This window comes from Erinaceus europaeus, chromosome 13 (genome assembly GCF_950295315.1).
Source record: "Erinaceus europaeus chromosome 13, mEriEur2.1, whole genome shotgun sequence".
In the NCBI taxonomy this organism is placed as follows: Eukaryota; Metazoa; Chordata; class Mammalia; order Eulipotyphla; family Erinaceidae; genus Erinaceus; species Erinaceus europaeus.
The window spans coordinates 71429283-71448431 of NC_080174.1; the positions used below are offsets into that span (position 1 = coordinate 71429283).

Genomic DNA, 19149 nt, shown 5'->3' on the forward strand with positions numbered 1-19149 from the left:
TTTCTCATTTCCTAGTGGCTTACAGGCAGGGTTAGATAGCATAATGATTATGCAAGGAGACTCTCATACCCGAAACACCAAGGTCCCAGGTTCAATCCCCTGTACCACCAGAAGGTAGAGATGAACAGAGATGATCAGTACTGTGGTAAAAAAAAAAAAAAAGGAAAACACACACACAGATTGTCATAGTGGCTTACAATTAGATAGGATGTTTGTAAAGTATTTAGCACAGTCCCTAGGGGCTGGGTATTGGCACACATTACCAAGAGCAAGATAGAAGCTTCATGAAGGGTGAATTAAGTACTGCAGGTGTTTCTTTCTCTATTCCTATCTCCTGCTTCTCTCAATTTTTTCTCTGTTCTATCAAACAAATAAATGAAAAATTTGGCTGCTGGGAGCGGTGGATTCATTTTGTAGGCAGAATCCCAGCACTAACTGGTGGTAATAAAACAACAGCAATAGCAGCAAAGTCCATTGCAAGTTATCCTAGACTCCAGAGGAACTTTTCTTAAGACATTTGTAAGCGCTTAAGATTTATGAATTCTAAAACATTTATAATAGCTGTTTCCAAAAAGAACAAGCTAAGTGGAACAAAGCTTATAAGGTTCATGTATACAGGGTTGTAAACTAAGCCACCCTCAAATTTAATTGCAATGTGTACTTAAAATGGGAGCTAATTTTTTTTTTTTGCCTCAAGGGTTATTGCTGGTGCTCCTGGAGGCTATTTTTTCCCCTTTTGTTGCCCTTGTTTTATCATTGTTGTGGTTATTATTATTGTTGCTATTGATGTCATTGTTGGATAGGATGGGAACTAAACTTTTTTAAAAAAAATTTATTTATAAAATGGAAATACTAACAAGACCATTGGGTAAGAGGAGTACAGTTCCCATCACTAGAACTCCGTGTCCCATCCCCTCCCCTGATAGCTTTCCTATTTTTTATTCCTCTGGGAGCATGGACCCAGGATCATTGTGGGGTGCAGAAGGTGGAAGGTCTGGCTTCTGTAATTGCTTCCCCGCTGAACATGGGCTTTGGCAGGTTGATGCATATCCCCAACCTGCCTCTCTCTTTCCCTAGTGGGGCAGGGCTAGAGGGAAGTGGAGCTCCACTGGGGACACATGGTGGGGTCATCTGCCCAGGGAAGTCAGGTTGAGATCATGGTATCATTTGGAACCTGGTGGCTGAAAAAGAGTTAAGACAGAAAGCAAAACAAATTACTGACTAATCATGAACCTAAAGACAAGAATATGGCAGATGAAGATTTGGGGTCTCCATTTTGGAAAAAGCTAGTAGGTCTATTTTAGGTATATTCCAAGGGGCCCATGACTTTACTAGTTTTTGCCTGAGCCTGACATCTGATATGCAGGTGGACCCAAGTTACTGTCTGGGGAGATGGTGTCATGATTGGAAGAAGGATTAGAAAGCTGGATCAGGAAAGAGAGTAGCTCCAAAATATGGAGAAAACATAATAAATATTTGACCTGCGGCCCATATTCAGCATAGGAGCCTGTGTAACTTCTGCATCCTATTTATAAGATGGAGAAAAAGTCAGGGCATTCCTCTGGCATATATGGTGTTTGGGATTGTGTGGGGGCCATTTCTCCTCTGTGCAATGGCAGGTGACCGTGGAGAGGAGGTGGGGGAGATGGGCCACCCCGGGGGTCCTGGAAACCCTGTGAGGAGAGGAATCATGACCTCCTCCGGGAGAAGCTTCAGAGAGACAACTTTATTTGGGGATACAAGCAGGTAGATATATCCAAGGGTTAGAAAAAGGTTAAGGTAATCATTAATCCATACATAATACAGGGTTGAATCTTGACTTAATCAAGTATTTGATCATAACTGGAAAGTTACCGTGTAAGGAAGGCCTTGGTCATGAGCTCATCATGCATAGGCAGGCTTTTCTCTAAGGGTGAATTACAAATACCTCAGGGAAGGGGGGAAGGGGACAGTTGAGCACAGCCAGGATATTTGCGGTGGGTTTCAGTTGGCCATACACAGTAATTTACGGCCTTGTTCAAAGGACCAAGGAAGTTATGTGCAGGAAGGTTCCCTGCATAGAAAACTCCATCCGTCATAAGGTCATGAGGTCAGGTGGGGCTCTGCCTACCGCCCCTCCTGTGAGGAGGGGCCTTGGGGTCGACCCTCACAGACCCTCATGGAGATGATGGCCTGCATTTCCCAGACAGCGGGCTTTCCCCCACATGACTGAGCTCAGCACTTCATGATTGCAAGTCCAATGCTATGTCTGCCTCACCACCTCATAGGTAGTGGGAATTGACTGATGTGGCAAATGAAACCAGAGATTCAGAAAAAGGAGAAATTTATTAACACTAACAGGCCACAGGAAGAGCCCGTCCTCTTAAAGAATTCTGGATCCTGTACAAAGGGGACATAAAAGCCTCTATAGGGGGCTGCAGGCTGAGAGCAGAAAGCGTCACCACAGAAGCAGAGGCTGTGCAAGGTTAAGGGGGCGGGACTTGTACCCAGTGCTCAGGGTCTGATGCCTTAGTTACTGTTATCTGTTCCTGCATAGCTGTGTCTGGGGAAAGGTTAGCCTCAGGACTTGGACGTTTTATGACCTGTCAGAATAAAAAATATACCTCTGGTGTGGTGGTGGGGGAGTTGCTATCCTGTGATCCATCTTCTCCTTCCTACAGTTTGGTTAATTAACTCTTTCTTTGCCTTAGCATTTTCCCTTTTTCTTTTCTATTTCATGACATTTAATAAAACAATAGGGAACGGTTTTCCACATTTCAAAAACCAGTGTTTCTACTTTGTCTTTCAAAGTTGGAAGCTTTGTTGACTCAGTCTTCTTTCTGCATGGTAGTCACCAATGGGGGTAGAGTAACAACTGCCCTTTTTGAAGAAATTGAATTTTCTAGTTTCCATACAAATTGCCTGTGGCATTTTAACACTTAGCACTTTCTGCAATTCAGATCGCAATTGTTAACCTCTTATGGAACTTTTCAAAACGGACATTTTTTTTTTTTTAGTCATAGTAGAAATTGAATGCTAAAAATTCTTAGACTTATCCATTCTTTAATCCTATGCACTCCTTACAAATCCACTATTCCCAGTGGCTATTTTTTCCTCTTTAGGTAAGATAGAGGAATTGAGGGGGAGATAGAGAGAGAGAAAGGTATGTTGAGGGGGAGGGAGCAGCTAACTGGAGCTGTTTCCAGTTCTCTCCCATAGGATTCTAGACTGACTTATACATGGAAGGATCACAAAGGGAGACAGTCATGTTTCAGGGAGAAGAGCATTTATTGGGAGAAAGTAAGGACAGAAAAGGAGAAGAAAGTACAAGCCATGAAGGCATGTACCCCCCCAGACACACACACATGCACACACGCCCTATGCTTCCTGGTCTTACATGTTTTTTTTTAATTATAGTATTTATTATTTGATAGAGACAGAGAAATTGAGAGAGGAGGCGGAGGTTGGAGAGGGAAAGAGACAGACACCTATAGCCCTGCTTCATCACTTGTGAAGCTTCCCCCCTGCAGGGGGTGGGGGAAGGAGGCTTGAGCCTGGGTCTTTGCACACTGTAGTGTGTGCACTTAACCAGGTGCACCACCGCCTGGCCCTGTCTTCCAAGTATTATAGTCCCTTCTGGAGAAGGGTGGAGCCTCAAGGGATGTGCTTCAGCCTGTCTTCAGGTGCTTGCTTCTGCCCCATCTGCATTTTTTGCCCTTTGCAGTCAGGTAGGTAGAGGCCGCGCTGGTGCCCGATGTACAGACACACTGGTGCTTCTGGCCCTGCCTCTGGCCTCTTCTCCCAGCTCCCTGCAGGGTGCAGGGGCATGGGTGCTAAGCTGAGCTTCAAAATACAGACACCTAAAGCTTCCCCCTGCAGGTGGGGAGTGAGGGCTTGAACCTGGGTCCTTACACATGGTGATGTCTGTGCTCCGCTGGGTATGCCACTTCCTAACCCAGTTTATTGGCTTTCATAACTGAAGTCTTAGAAGTCTGACTGTTTTTGGTACTGGCGAGTCTGAGTCATTTCTTCTGTTTTACAAACTTTGTTGTGCAAACCACTACTTTTCAGGCTTGATGCTGCCAAGTTTGTTATCAGATGCCTCTGTGAAAATGAAGACCCCAAGATACAGACAATGACAGTGAGCATCATCTCTATTCTAGCCCTGCAGGTACGCAGTTGCTAAAGGCAGTATTTCTCCCCGGCCTTGAAGGGCACTGAGATTTCACTTTTGGCTTTTTGTTTTCTTACAGCTCTCATCTGACCAAATCACACAACTTGAAGAACTCTCCATGGCAGTCAAGGTAGGTTGTCACTTTCATAAAATCTTTTAATCAAATAATTTACAACAATAGTTTTAAATAATTTATAACAGTAGTTTATAGGCCTATAAGGCCTATAAAATGAAGTCTGTAGTTGGCTCCTCTTATCCATGTTGCTCTCTCCTCTGATAATGACTGCACTGTCTATAAATGCTGATAGCTCAATTGTTGATTTATCAGTTCTAGATGTTATCTCATGATTTTGCTGCAACGCAAACAACTTAGCTCTTCTACATACATCACTACAAATTACCCCCCAGCAAATTCACATCATAGTTTTATAAATCAGTGGTCGCTACACTGTGACTACGCTAACGTTGTTTCATTATAAAATGCACATTATCCATCTACTTTATTTTATTTTTGTAGAGTTTTGCCACTCCAGGTTACTTTTGCATTCCAGCAGAGACAGAGAAAAGTAAAATACAACCTCAGCTTCTATGTATGTGTCTTTGTGTCTGCATGTATACAGCCTGTGCCATCACCAAATTTCAGCATTGTCACCCTTGCCAAAATGAATCCTCCTGTTTCTTTTTTCTTTTTTTCTTTTGCCTCCAGGGTTATCGCCGGGGCTCGGTATGAATCCACTGCTACTGGAGGCTATCCCCCCCCCCTTTGTTGCCCTTGTTTATTGTTGTTACTGCTGTCGTAGTTGTTGGATATGACAGAGAGAAATCAAGAGAGGACGGGAAGACGGGGAGAGAGAAAGATAGACACTGCTTCACTGCCTGTGAAGCGACTCCCCTGCAGGTGGGGAGCTGGGCCTCAAACCAGGATCCTAATGCTGGTCCTTGAACTTTGCGCCATGTGTGCTTAACCCACTGCCTCCTGTCTATTCTTCTACTGCCTCTTCCCCTTCCTTTTTTAAATTTAAAAAAAAAATATTTATTTTCTCTTTTGTTGCCTTGTTTTATTGTTGTAGTTATTGTTATTGATGTCATCATTGTTGGATTGGACAGAGGGAAGTGGAGAGAAGAGGGGAAGACAGAGGGAGAGAGAAAGATAAGACACCTGTAGACCTGCATCACCACCTGTGAAGCGACTCCCCTGCATGTGGGGAGCCGGAGGCTTGAACTGGGATCCTTACGCCGGTCCTTGTGCTTTGCCACGTGCACTTAACCCACTGTGCTACCGCCCAGCTTCTCCCTCTTCCCCTTTATCTGCTGATGGGTTTATGTGGGGGATTGAACCTAGGACTTTGAAGTCTCGGGTATGAGGATTTATTTGCATAACCATTATGCTATCCAACCCCACCTGTACTTGTACTTCTGTAAGCCAATATGATCTCTTTTTTAAAAAAACATTTTTTAAATTCTTTCTTTCTTCCTTCCTTCCTTCCTTTCTTTCTTTCTTTCTTTCTTTCTTTCTTTCTTTCTTTCTTTCTTTCTTTCTTTCTTAATAGAGACAGCCAGAAATTGAGAGGGAAGGGGGAGATAGTAGAGGGTAGATAGAATAATGGCTTCAAAGTCCCAGAGTCAATACCCCTGCCCCCCCCCCCCATCACCATAAGCCAGAGCCGAGTAGTGCTCTGGTTAAAAAAATATATATGAGAGACAGAGACACCTGCATCCTGCTTCACCACTCGTGAAGCTTTCCTCTTGCAGGTAGGGACCGGGGGCTTGAACCCAGGTCCTTGTGCACTGTAATGTGAGCACTTATCAGGTGGCTCCAACCAATATGATCTCAAAAGCAAAACTGGTGTGTGTGTGTGTGTGTGTGTGTGTGTGTGTGTGTGTGTGTGTGTCAGAGAGAGAGAGAGAGTTTTTTGTTTTTTTGTTTTTGCCTCTAGGGTTATCACTGGGGCTTGGTGCCTGCACTGTGAATCCACTGTTCTTAAGAGGCCATTTTTCCCATTTTGTTGCCCTTGTTATTATTGTTGCTGTTATTATTGTTATTGCTGTTGTTGTTGGAAAAGACAGAGAAATTTAGAAGGGGGGAAGACGGAGAGAGCAAGATAGACACCTGCTAGAGCTGGAATCTTTAGCCAGTCCTTGCGCTTTGTGCCATGTGCGTGCACTTAACCTGCCCGGCCCCTGAGAACTATAGTTTTTAAATGGTTATTTTTTTCCTCAGCTAGTTAAGTGAACATTGCAGTCTTTTTCCTTTTACATGACAATTTAATCTGCTTGAAAGAAAGTGTAGTATTAGCTTAATTTGCACCCAGAATTATTCTGACCTGAAATTATGTATTGGAAAGTGAATGAGGGATGTCATCAAACTGTTGTATCGGTACATGTGGTTGTACTCGTGCTATTTTCAAACCACACTGATCCTGCTCAGTGGTGTAGAAGAGTAAGTCATTCTCTGCCTGGTTCTTCCTTCTCACCTGTAGCCTGCCCCCATTCCTTGCTTGGCTGGCTTATCTTTCCTTTTGGTCTCAGTTTACATACTATCTTTGTACATAAACTTGCCTTTTTTAAAATTCATTTTAGCCATAGCGAGTTTTTTTTTTTTTTTTTATGGTCTTTACTAATTATAAGACAGTCAAAGATTAAGAGGAAAGGGGAAGCTAGACGGGGAGAGAGATAGCTGCAACACTGCTTCATCACTCGCAAAGCTTTCCCCCTGCAGTTGAGGACCGAGGTTCAAACCTGGGTCCTTGTGTACTGTAACACATGCACTCAACCAGGTGTACAACCACCCAGCCCCGACTTGCCTTTCCTAAAGTAAATTTTTGTGTATTTCCTTCACAACATTTATCAAAATTTTGTTGCTTTATTTTGTTGGAAAAATTTAAATTTAAAAATCTGTCTCAATCTGAATCCAAGCACTTGACTTTCAGAAGGCAAATATTCTCAATAAATGAATAGTGAGATAGATAATATGTACTTTATTATGAGGTTTATTAACATTTTTATTATTTATTTATTTATTATTGGATAGAGACAGAGAGAAATTGAGGAATGGGGAGATATAGAAGGAGATAGACATCTGTGGCCCTGCTTCACCATGTGTGAAGTTTTCCCCTGCAGGTGGGGGATCAGGGGCTTGAACCCAGGTCCTTTGTGCACTGCAGTGTGTGTGCTTAACCAGGTGCGCTACTGCTTGGCCCCCTGTTTTGAGGTTTATTAACAAGCACCAAGAGCTAGACTAAATGCTAAGTTTTGGGAGTCGGGTGGTAGCGCAGCGGGTTAAGCGCAGGTGGCACAAAGCACAAGAACCAGTGTAAAGATCTTGGTGATCTCCCACATGCAGGGGAGTTGCTTCACAGGTGGTGAAGTAGGTCTGCAGGTGTCTGTCTTTCCCCCTCTGTCTTCCCCTCACCATTTCTCACTGTCCTATCCAACAACAACAATACAATAACAACAATAATAATGATAAATAACAAGGGCAACAAAAGGGAATAAATAAATAAATGTTTATTTATTTCTTTTGGTAGAGGTAGAGAGATATCACAGCACCAAAGCTTCCTTCAGTTTAGTGTGGAGCAGGCTTGAACCTGCTTGTACACAGTGCAAAGCAGCATGTTATCCAAATCAGCTCTCTCCAATCCTACATTTTAAATTTAATACTCAGAAAACCCCAAGAAGATAAGTATATATAAAGTGGGTCACAAAACTATTATATAGCAGAACTTGGGTTCGATATTCTAGTGTGAGAGAGAGAACCAGAGTTCTCTGGCACGTGTGATACCAGGATTAAATTCAGAAACCCAGGGGTCTCGTCCAAGAGTCCAATACTTGATTCACTGCACACCTTCCTGGGCACAAACTTGGTTTTGATTTTAAAGTTCTTTTAACTATTAATTGTTGCTATTGACTATTGCTTTTAAGTATTGACTATTTAATTATTGCATTTAACTATTGTTCTTTATAGTGGATTTTTTCTTTTTCCTTTTTGGCTTTAGAAACTTCTCACTATAGTAAAGCAGAAGACTTCTGAGACTTCAGATGATGTCACCTTCTTGTTTACTTTGAAAGCACTTTGGAATCTGACAGATGCCTCTCCCACTGCCTGCAAGTACTTTGTTGAAAATCAAGGCTTACCGATCTTCATCCAAGTTTTAGAGGTGGGAAGACAGGGTTGAGTTTATGTGTAAAGTTGTTGTTGCTGTTTCCATCCTAAAGTAACCTGTTTCATTCTTTTGACAGACTTTTTTACAGCCAACAATACAAAACAAAGTTCTTGGTCTATTGGTAAGATTTTTTTTTTTAGTTGATTTTAATGATTAGGACCTAAGAATTAACATTTACATAGTACTTACTATATGCCAGTCTCTTTTGTAAGCATTTGTGTTAGCTTACTTAATCTGATGGTACAGGTTGTTACCTTGTGTCTCCATGGACATTTTCACATAATTTCACATAGCAGCAGCAATAGAACACAAGTCCCACTATATATATATATTTACAACTGCTTCTGAAATCTCTACTTTTGTCACTTGATTCTGGATAGAGATAGAAGTTGAGTGAGAAGGGGGAGATAGAGTGGAAAGAGAGAAACACCTGCAGCACTACTTCAGCACGAGAGAAGCTTGCTGCTGGGCACCAAGTCCTTGCACATAGTGTTGTGTGCACTCACCCCAGTGTACCACTCACCAGTCCCTTGTCACATTTTCTAAGCTTATAGTGGTGATCTGAGTGTTCTCAAAACTATCTTGGGAAAAACTGAGAGGTGGGGTGGACCATGATATAACTGATAAAGTGGAAATGTTACCATATGCAGGGACTTGGCTTTAAGTCCTGGACCCCAAATCCTGGCCCCTACCTGCAGGGGAAAGCTTCATGAATAGTGCTGCATGCAGGTGGCTCTTTCTCTCTCTCGTTCTCTCTTTTTAAGAATTATTAATTTTTAAAAATTTATTTATTTTCCCTTTTGTTGCCATTGTTGTGCTTTATTGTTGTTGTAGTTATTGTTGTTGTTGATGTCATTGTTGTTGGATAGGACAGAGAGAAATGGAGAGAGGAGGGGAAGACAGAGGGGGAGAGAAAGACAGACACCTGCAGACCTGCTTCACCGCCTGTGAAGCGACTCCCCTGCTGGTGGGGAGCTGGGGGCTCAAACCGGGATCCTTATGATTAAGAATTATTTTTAATTATTTATTTAATAGAGACAGCCAGGAATAGAAGAGGAAAGAGACAGAAAGATATCTGCATCCCTACTTCGCCATTTCTGAAGCTTTCCCCCTGCAGGTGGGAACCAGGGGCTTGAACCCAGGTCCTTGCACATTGTAATGTGTGCTCAGCCAGGTGCATTACCACCTGGCCTCTTTTTCCCTCTCTATTTCCCCTTTCCCTGTCAATTTCTCTCTTTTGTTTTTTTTAACTTTTTAATGATCTAAATTTATTGAATAGAGACGGCCAGAGATTGAGAGGGAGAGGGGAGAGACACTTGCAGCCCTGCTTCACCACTTGCATAGCTTTCCCCCAGCAGGTGGGGACTGGGGCCTCTAACCAGGGTCCTAGAAGGTTGTAACGTGTGCTGAATCAGGTGTACTACCAACCAGGCCCAATATCTCTCTATTTTTATTCATTTTTTTAAAAAGCAATCCATCTGATTCTGTCCTGGGTACTCTTATATGGTTCTTGGTATCAAAACCAGGGCCTCTTGCATAAAAAGACATGTAACCTACCCACCGCATCACTGGTTTCTCTCTCCCCCTCCTCACTACCTCCCTCCTCCCCTCCCTCTTTCTTTCTTTCCTTTCCTCCCTCCCCAGTATTATCACTGGGCCTTGGTGCCTGCACTACGAACCTGTTGCTCCTGGCAGCCATTTTTCAGTTTATCAGATAGGATGGAGAGAAATTGAGAGAGGAGGGGGAGGTGAAGAAGAAAGACACCTGCCGACCTGCTTTGCCACTTGTGAATCCTCCTGCAGGTGGGGAGCCAGGGGCTTCAGCCTGGGTCTTTGCACTTAGCACTATGTGCACTTAACTGGGTGCACCACAGCCCAGCCCCCAATTTGTTTTTTCTCCGTCTGACTTTTTTCACTGAGCATACTGCTCTCTAGTCCACTTGTGCTATCATAAATGACAAGATTTCTCCTTTTTAAAGCTGAGTAGTAGTCCATTGTAGGTATACTTTACCCATATCCATCCCTCTATCACTGTTGTTCCCTATCTTTCTGTCCACACAGAAAAGCTCAAAGTGCTTCGGGAAGTAACTCAGTAGTGGAACAGACCCTTTAGGTTGCTGAGGCCCTGGGTTCAATCCCTGGTACTGTATATAATGGAGCATTGTCCTGGTCTTTCTCCTATAAGTTAGTTGTGGTTTTTTTTTTTTTCCTTCCAGAGGACTGCTCAGCTCTGGCTTGTGGTAGTGTGGGGAACTGAACCTGGGACCTCAAGCCTCAGGCATTAGACTGTTTGCATAACCATTATGCTATCTCCCCAACCCAAATTATTTAGCTTTTAAATGCTGCTTCAAAAGAAGCAATAACTGCTGTGTTCATTATACATGTTTTACCTTTAAACCTTAGATTGTCACCACACACCCTGGAGTATCCTCCAGTGAATTCTGATCTTTGCATAATCTCAAGTGGAGACAGAATTTGGGACTGTTTTTAATCCAAGAGAATATGAAAGTATTAGGATTTTACCCCTTTAGTTTTGTTATATACATACATATATGTAATGTCATTATATGCATTATAATCTTCAAAATAGAATTATATTAAATATATATACCTTTTATGTAAATCTGTGTCTCTCACTCTAGAGAGATTCTTCACTGGCTTTGAAGAAAATTGTCATGAAATGAGTGATTAGGAAGGAGCAGGGGTGGTCTGGGAGGTGGCGCAGTGGATAAAACATTGGACTATCAAGCATGAGGTCCTGAGTTCAATCCCTGGCAGTACATGTACCAGAGTGATGCCTGGTTCTTTCTCTCCTATCTTTTTCATGAATAAATAAATAAATTCTAAAAATAAAAGGGGGGGAGCAGGGCCAGGGGTAGAGGCTTGAAGTCCCAGGCTCAATCCCCCACACCACACAGTGAGCCAGAGCTGAGCAGTTCTCTGGTGGAGAGACAGAGAGAGAGAGAGAGAGAGAGAGAGAGAGAGGGAGAGAGATATCCATACAAGTGAGGAAACATGCAGCTTCTAGGAACTAAGATTCGTTTCCAGGAAGAAACTGAAACACTTAGTCTTATAGCCACAAAGAAGTGAATTCTACCGAAATGAATTCTTCCTGAGTGACATTAGAAGTATCTTACCTTTACTGGAGCCTCCAGATGAAAAATGTAGCCAGCTAACATTTTGTGTAACTTTGGGGAGGGGGTATAAAACAGCCTTGAACTAAGTGACCTCCCTATCTTATAAAATGCTGCATCATTAGAAAGAGGAAGAGACACCCGTTCACTGTTGCTCCATCCATAGTTATTTCCCAGGGTGCTCCTCTGTGCAGAAGGTTGATGGTAAGGTGTCTGCTCTAGCTGTTGAGCTGTATGCTTGTCCCAGTAGTCAGCACTTTGATTGAAGCCATGTGAAACCATAATAACAGACCTAGCTAAGTTATGCCTAGATTCCTTACCCAAAGAAACTGTTAAAAGAAGAAAATAAAATTAAGCCACTGAGTTTATGGTAGTTTATTACATGACATAGAAGAATGCCACAATGTATAAGATAAAAGAAACCCCTGCCTACCTTTGATTGTTGTTACCTTTAAACTTCAAGTAAATGCATGCTTGTCGGCCCCTAGGAATTCAAGTTTAAATTGGGCCTGGGTATATTTTCTATTTCAAATAGTTACTCACAGTGTGAACTTGACAAATTTGTCTTGCTGATTCTCAGGGTTTGGTATACACACTTTGCACCCTTTTTTAAAAAAATTAATTTGTTTATTCCCTTTTGTTGCCCTTGTTTCTTTTTATTGTTGTAATTACTATTGTTGTCGTCATTGTTGGATAGGAGAGAGAAAAATGGAGAGAGGCAGGGAAGACAGAGGGGAAGAGAAAGACAGACACTTGCAGACCTGCTTCATTGCCTGTGAAGCAACTCCCCTGCAGGTGGGGAGCTGGGGGCTTGAACTGGGATCCATACACCGGTCTTTGCGCTTTGTGTCACCTGTACTTAACCCACTGCGCTACTGCCTGACTCCCTGCACCCTTACATTTAAGATTAAAGGAGATAGGGCAGATTAAGAGGCATTTTTGGCTCCCACCTCCAGGGAGGATGCTTCACAAGCAGTGAAGCAGGTCTGCAGGCGTCTCTCTTGCTGTCTCCCCTCTTCAGTTTCTCTCTGTCCTATCAAATAAAATGGGGGGTGGGCAGGAATGGCTGCCAGGAGTGGGTAGATTCTTAACGAGTGATTTTCTATAACGGATCCTCATCATCAGTTGTGTGTCTGCTAGTTAAATTGAGAGGGAGCCACATGGGACTGTGTGTTCTGAATATCTAAACTGAGCTAGGAAAAAGTGTCAGTTCCTGACATTCTGTCTATACCTGTCATTGATACCTCCTGTTCCATCTGACCTGTAGAACAACATAGCTGAAGTCAAAGAGCTCTCTTCCATGTTGGTGACTGAAGATGTAGTAAGGCATATCAGCAGCTTGCTCCATAGCAAAGAAATGGAAATCAGCTACTTCGCTGCAGGCATCATAGCTCATGTGACATCTCACCAAGAGCCCTGGATATGCCGTGGCCTTCAGAGGAATGCTCTTCTCCGGGACTTGGTACATGGACTTTTCCTTTTTTTATAAAACTCAGAACAGTCACTTCTTTCAGAAAAGATGCTATCTGTCCATTATAAAAAATGGGAAATGGGGACCAGGTGGTAGCACACCTGTCTGAGTGCACATGTTACAGTGTGCAAGGACCCAGGTTCAAGCCCCTGGTCCACACCTGCAAGGGGAAAGTTTCACAAGTGGTAAAGCAGGGTTGCAGGTCTCTCTCTCTTCCCCCCCCCCCCCATCTATCTATCTATCTATCTATCTATCTATCTATCTATCTATCTATCTATCTATCTATCTATACATACACACACACACACATATATCACTCCCTGCCTCTCTCATTTTCTGGCTGCCTCTATCCAATTAATAAATAAATAAAGATAATAAGTAAAATAAAAAAAATCGATACTCAGACTCTACTACCTAAAGTCAGCCTATGTTATAATTTTGCTGTTGTTCTCCCCCCCCTTTCTAGGATGTTTACCTTCTGAGATTATTATCTTTTTTTTTTCCTCCAGGGTTATCACTGGGGCTTGGTGCCCGGTGTCCACACGAATTCACTGCTCCTGGAGGCTATTTTTTCCCTTTTTATTGCCCATGTTTATCATCATCGTTGTTATTATTGTTCCTGTTGCTGTCATTGTTGTTGGGTAGGACAGAGAGAAATGGAGAGAGGAGGGGAAGATAGAGGGGGGGAGAGAAAGAAAGACACTTGCAGACCTGCTTCACCACTTGTGAAGCGACCCCCCCCCCGCAGGTAGGGAGCTGGGGTCTCAAACCAGGATCCTTACACAGGTCTTTGCGCGTTGCACCAAATGTGCTTAACCCGGTACACTACTGCCCAGCCGTCTCAACTCTGGCTTATGGTGGGATGGGAGATTGAACCTGGGATTTCAGAGCCTCAGGCATGAGAATCTCTTTACATAACCATTATACTGTCTACCCTGCCCTTTATTATTTTTTAAAACAATTTTAAAAAATATTTATTTTCCCTTTTGTTGCCTTTTTTATTGTTGTAGCTATTGTTGTTATTGATGTCGTTGTTGTCAGATAAGACAGAGAGAAATGGAGAGAGGAGGGGAAGACAGGAGCAGAAAGATAGACACCTGCAGACCTGCTTCACTGCCTGTGAAGCGACTTCCCTGCAGGTGGGGAGCTGGGGGCTTGAACCGGGACCCTTACGCCCGTTCTTGTGCTTTGCACCACATGCACTTAACCTGATGTGCTACCTTTATCTTTTTTTTTTTTTTAACTTTTTCCTTTTTAATCTTTTTTTTTTTTACTTCTGCTACTATTGGATTTTCTATTTCTGCTATTTTAATTATTAACCCCATTTTTATTCTTCAAGTATTTTTTTGTTTTATTTTTGTAGAATGTGAGTAATAGAGAGAGAGAGACCTGCAGTGCTTCTCCACTGCTTGTGAAGCTTCCCCCTTGCATGTAGGGCCTGGGGCTTGAACCTGGGTCTTAAAGCATGGTAACTTGTGTACTCTAGCAGGGGCATCACCACTTGGCTTGTCTTTGGATGCTTTTTTTTTAAATGCAAAACCTTACTTCATAGTTGCTATATATCTATGATCTCATTTATTGGGTTATCAAAAAAGTCATGGTATATTTTTCTGTGCAAAAAAGTGTCATGCCTTTTCCAACAACCCAGTATTGTAAAACTTGTATTTTAGCATGGTAGAGAGAAGAGGAGAAAGGAGAAGTGGGGGTGTCCAAGTATGTACCAACACTGGAGCCTCACTGACGCATGTGATGTCAAGGATTAGCCTGAGGACCTCATGCTCCCAGGTTCAAAGCTCCAGCTGATGCACTGCCTACTGTATCTCTAATCTGCTCTGCTTTTCATATCTAAGAATGGGGCGTTGGGGAAGCTACATGCAGGTGGGTGGGACTTGTCAGCTGTGGTCTCAGGGTAGTGTGCTCTAGGTTAGTTATAATTCAGTGTGGTGTAGTTAGAACATTCGTCCTGGGGGGGTTGGAACTTAAGAATCATCATCTGTTCTGCTTGAAAATTATAAACTTGGCTTCCAAAAATTGGAACACCCACTGGAGAAAAAGACTTAGAAGTCATAGTACTTATTTATTGATTTATTTTACTTAAAATTTATTTAACACACACACACACACACACACACACACACACATACATAGAGAGATTTATTGCTGCCAGGGCTATATCTGGGCTTCAGTGTATGCACAACGAACCCACCACCTGATGGCCTTATTTCCGTTTCTCTCTTTCTCTCCTTTTTTGTTAAATAGGACACAGATAAATTGAGAGGGGAGGAGGAGAACAGAGAGGGACACCTGTAAACCTGCTTCGCTGCTCATGAAGCCCACACCCCAACAGGTGGGGAGTGGGGCTCAAACCCAGGTCCTTGCACATGGTAACGTGTATGCCCAACCAGGTGTACCACCGCTCTGGCCCCACAACTTGATTATTTCAAATTCACTTCTAATCTTATTTCCTGAGTTATCTGGTATATTAAATATTTAAATCTAGAGGTTTCTGTTAAAATTTATTTATTTATTCCCTTTTGTTGCCCTTGCTGTTTTATTGTTGTTGTAGTTATTATTGTTGTTGTTAGATAGGACAGAGAGAAATGGAAAGAGAAGAAGACAGAGGGGGAGAGAAAGATAGACACCTGCAGACCTGTTTCACCACTTGTGAGGCGACTCCCCTGCAGGTGGGGAGCTGGGGCTCAAATGGAGATTGTTAAGCTGGTCCTTGCGCTTTGCGCCACCTGCTCTTAACCCACTGCACTACCACCCGACTCCCCTCTTAAAAAAATTTAACCTTTCCCAATACTAGAGCTATCATCCATTGACATTTCCCTTTTTGCTTTGCTGTTGTCTTTGTCTTTTATTTTAAACTGATTTTGCTATTCTGCTGTTTTAATTCATGGATGGTGCAGACGTGTACTCATTCCTCCATCTTTAAACTGAAGCTTATTTTTATTGTATTTTCCTCATAACTTGGTTCTGTCTTACATGCTTAGTGTTTATTTAATTATATGTTGGCAAGTAAGTATACCTAAGCTGGGTAATTGCTCTCACAGTTTTCAGAATATATATATATAAATCTTACTAATAGGAAACAGCCTGCTATGACCTTCTAAAATGGTGGAATGTCAGAATCTTGGTTTCTCTTTTTGTATAGTATGAAACTGTCCAGAATTGGCCTAGTTCAAGTTGTAAGATGACAGCATTGGTGACCTACAGGTAACACAATGAAGTGTTTTTCTTAAAATTTGCTTAGTCTTCTTACTACTTCTTACTATGTAGAGGCTATAGTAACATTGAAATTTTTTAGTCTATAGCTTTTGCTCAAATGCTTTTTTTGAAGTGATTGTTTTCCTGATTTGTAATGTGAGCCTGACAGTGGACAAGATGGAGGATAAACTGAGATTGTATAATGTCTATCTAATAAAGAATGCCGGTTCTTAAATGCTAGGTAGATGGTCAATAGTATTCGTCTCAGTGAGGAATAGAACTGTTAGAAAGTGATGAAAATTATTATTATATCCCAGACATTAGCCAGAGTTCTGAATGAAACTATTCTTTGTGTCTTTTTTAGATCCTTCAAGTCCTTTTTCCCACTCCTTGGCAACTTCTCTCAACCAGAGATCCAGCTGTGGGCATTATGGGCAATATATCATGTCTGCATTAAAAACCGTATGTATTTAAAACATGATAGTTTTGTGATTTTTTCTGCATAGATTCAAACTGAAATTTTGAAAAATTACTCACTATGGCTTTGATTTAATATTTTTAATTGTAAGAAGTTTTCTTTAATGGGGCAGGGAGGTGGCGTGCCTGTTTGAGTGCACATGTTACAATGTGCAAGGACCCAGGGGGAAAGCTTCACAAGTGGTGAAGCAGTGCTGCAGGTGTCTCTCTGTCTCTCTTCCTCTATTTCCCCCTCTTTCCTCTTGATTTCTGGATGTCTCTATCCAATAAATAAAGATAATAAAAAAATTAAAAAAGAAATTTTCTTTAAAAAAAAAATCAGGGTGGGAGTAGATAGTATAATGATTATGCAAAGAGACACTCATGCTTGAGGCTCCGAAGTCCCGGGTTGAATCCCCTGTACCACCACAAGCCAGAGCTGATCAGCGCTCCGGTTAAATAAATAAATAAAAATAAATAAAATCCTTCCAAAAATCAAAAATGTTTTTATTGGCTTAAGAAATACTACAGAATTGCAATATATTTGGAAGTGGATGGCCAGCAATATGGAAAGTAAAAAGTTTGCTCTTACTCCTCTTCTCCACAGACATAACTATCCTTCCAGCTATTTTTTTTTCTTAAGAGTACTTCATTGGGAAAGTGCTGATTGATAAGACTGTTGTCACCGGGATAAGTTTCATATTTCCTCATGAAAAATCATAGCATCCCACACCCTCCACCAACTTGTCATTTTCCTCCACCAAAGGGCACTGGGTCCCACTTCCTTTGCAGTCCTCTCCTACCTCCCTTATGTAGAGAACTGGGAGCTGCTGCACTTGGGAGGGTGCCTACTGCCAGATTTGAGCCTGGCCACCACTGTACTAGAGAAAGTTTTGGTGCTCTGGTGTCTTCTGTCTGTTTCTGACTCTGTTTGAAAAAGTAGGCCAGGAGTGATGAAGCACCGCTGATGAAACCAAGCAAACGAGGTGGTGTTATGTACCATCACTCACTCACCGGACACTCACCTCCATCTTATTTTGATACTTTGCATTCTTTGTTTCTTTGTGCAGCGGTCCAAGTAATCACCTTAGATGTGTTTTTGATCATTATTTCTTTTTGTGTCTAGTTCTTTCTGCCCCATGATAGCTGTAACTAAAATCACATGGATTTAGGTAGCTTTCTGCTTTTGCTTCTGGACAATTTATTTAATTTGTTCATTCTGTTGTGTTTTTAATGTTTTTCTGTTTTATCAAGTATGTTTTTAATTTGCCTAGCACATCATACCACCTACAACTGAAAAATAACCTATAGTAGTTTTGTTTTTTAAGAATATGGTATTTTATTTTATTTATTTATTTATTTATTAATGAGAATGATTGGAGGAGAGAGAGAAAGAATCAGACGTCACACTGGTACATATGCTGCCGGGGGTTGAACTCCTGCTTGAGAGTTCAGTGCTTTATCCATCGCGCCACCTCCCAGATTGAAAGTATATATTATTATTATTATTATTATTTTCTCCTCCAGGGTTATTGCTGGGCTCAGTGCCTGCACCATGAATTCACCGCTCCTGGAGGCCATTTTTCCCCCCCTTTTGTTGCCCTTGTTGTAGCTTCGTTGTGGTTATTATTATTATTGCCCTTGTTGACGCAATTCGTTGTTGGATAGGACAGAGAGAAATGGAGAGAGGAGGGGAAGACAGAGAAGGGGAGAGAAAGATAGACACCTGCAGACCCGCTTCACCGCCTGTGAAGCGACTCCCCTGCAGGTGGGGAGCCGGGGGCTCGAACCGGGATCCTTACGCCGGTCCCTGCGCTTTGCGCCACATGTGCTTAACCCACTGCGCCACTGCCCGACCCCCGAAAGTATATATTATTTTATGATAAGTTTCTTTCCTTTCATGAGAAGGATTTGAAACAGATTTAATGGAAAGCATACATGCCAAAATAATTGTTACCTTACTGTACAAACGAAGCCATTATTTAAGTTTTATTATATTATCTTTTGAATTGACTGATTCTTACCTCTTTTTTTTTTTGCCTCCAGGGTTATTGCTGGGCTCGGTGCCTGTACCACGAATCCACTGCTCCTGGAGGCTGCTTTTTGCCCTTTTGTTGCCCTGGTTGTTCTATCATTGTTGTAGTTATTGTTGTTATTTATGTCATTGTTGTTAGATAGCAGAGAAATGGAGAGAGGAGGGAGAGAAATATAGACATCTGGGAGTCGGGCGGTAGCACAGCAGGTTAAGCGCACGTGGCACAAAGCGCAAGGAACAGCATAAGGATCCCGATTCAAGCCCCCGGCTCCCCACCTGCAGGGTACTCGCTTCACAAGCGGTGAAGCAGGTCTGCAGGTGTCTCTTTCTCTCCCCCTCTCTGTCTTCCCCTCCTCTCTCCATTTCTCTCCTATCCAACGATGATGGAATCAATAACAACAATAATAACTACAACAACAATAAAAAGACATCAAGGGCAACAAAAGGGAAAATAAATTAAAAGTTAAAAAAAAAGAGAAATATGGACATCTGCGGACTGGCTTCACTATCTGTGAAGCGACTCCCCT

At 42.2% G+C, this 19149-nt stretch overlaps 2 protein-coding genes across 6 annotated transcripts in view; both read left to right on the forward strand.

Annotated features, from left to right (window-relative positions):
• The window catches only part of SCP2 (sterol carrier protein 2), a 342267-nt gene that overhangs the window by 196426 nt on the left and 126692 nt on the right, over nt 1–19149 (forward strand). The gene's annotated exons all lie outside the window — the stretch shown is intronic.
• The window catches only part of ZYG11A (zyg-11 family member A, cell cycle regulator), a 45678-nt gene that overhangs the window by 24109 nt on the left and 2420 nt on the right, over nt 1–19149 (forward strand). For 2 of the 5 annotated variants that reach the window (XM_007534467.3, XM_060206196.1), the window contains 7 exons: nt 4051–4150; nt 4233–4283; nt 8149–8310; nt 8393–8437; nt 12718–12912; nt 16079–16140; nt 16496–16593. In XM_007534467.3, coding sequence (XP_007534529.2) covers nt 4051–4150; nt 4233–4283; nt 8149–8310; nt 8393–8437; nt 12718–12912; nt 16079–16140; nt 16496–16593 — 713 coding nt within the window. Of the gene's footprint in view, nt 1–4050; nt 4151–4232; nt 4284–8148; nt 8311–8392; nt 8438–12717; nt 12913–14591; nt 14707–16078; nt 16141–16495; nt 16594–19149 lie in introns of those variants that run through there. The other 3 variants (XM_060206195.1, XM_060206193.1, XM_060206194.1) reach the window with 3 other exon arrangements.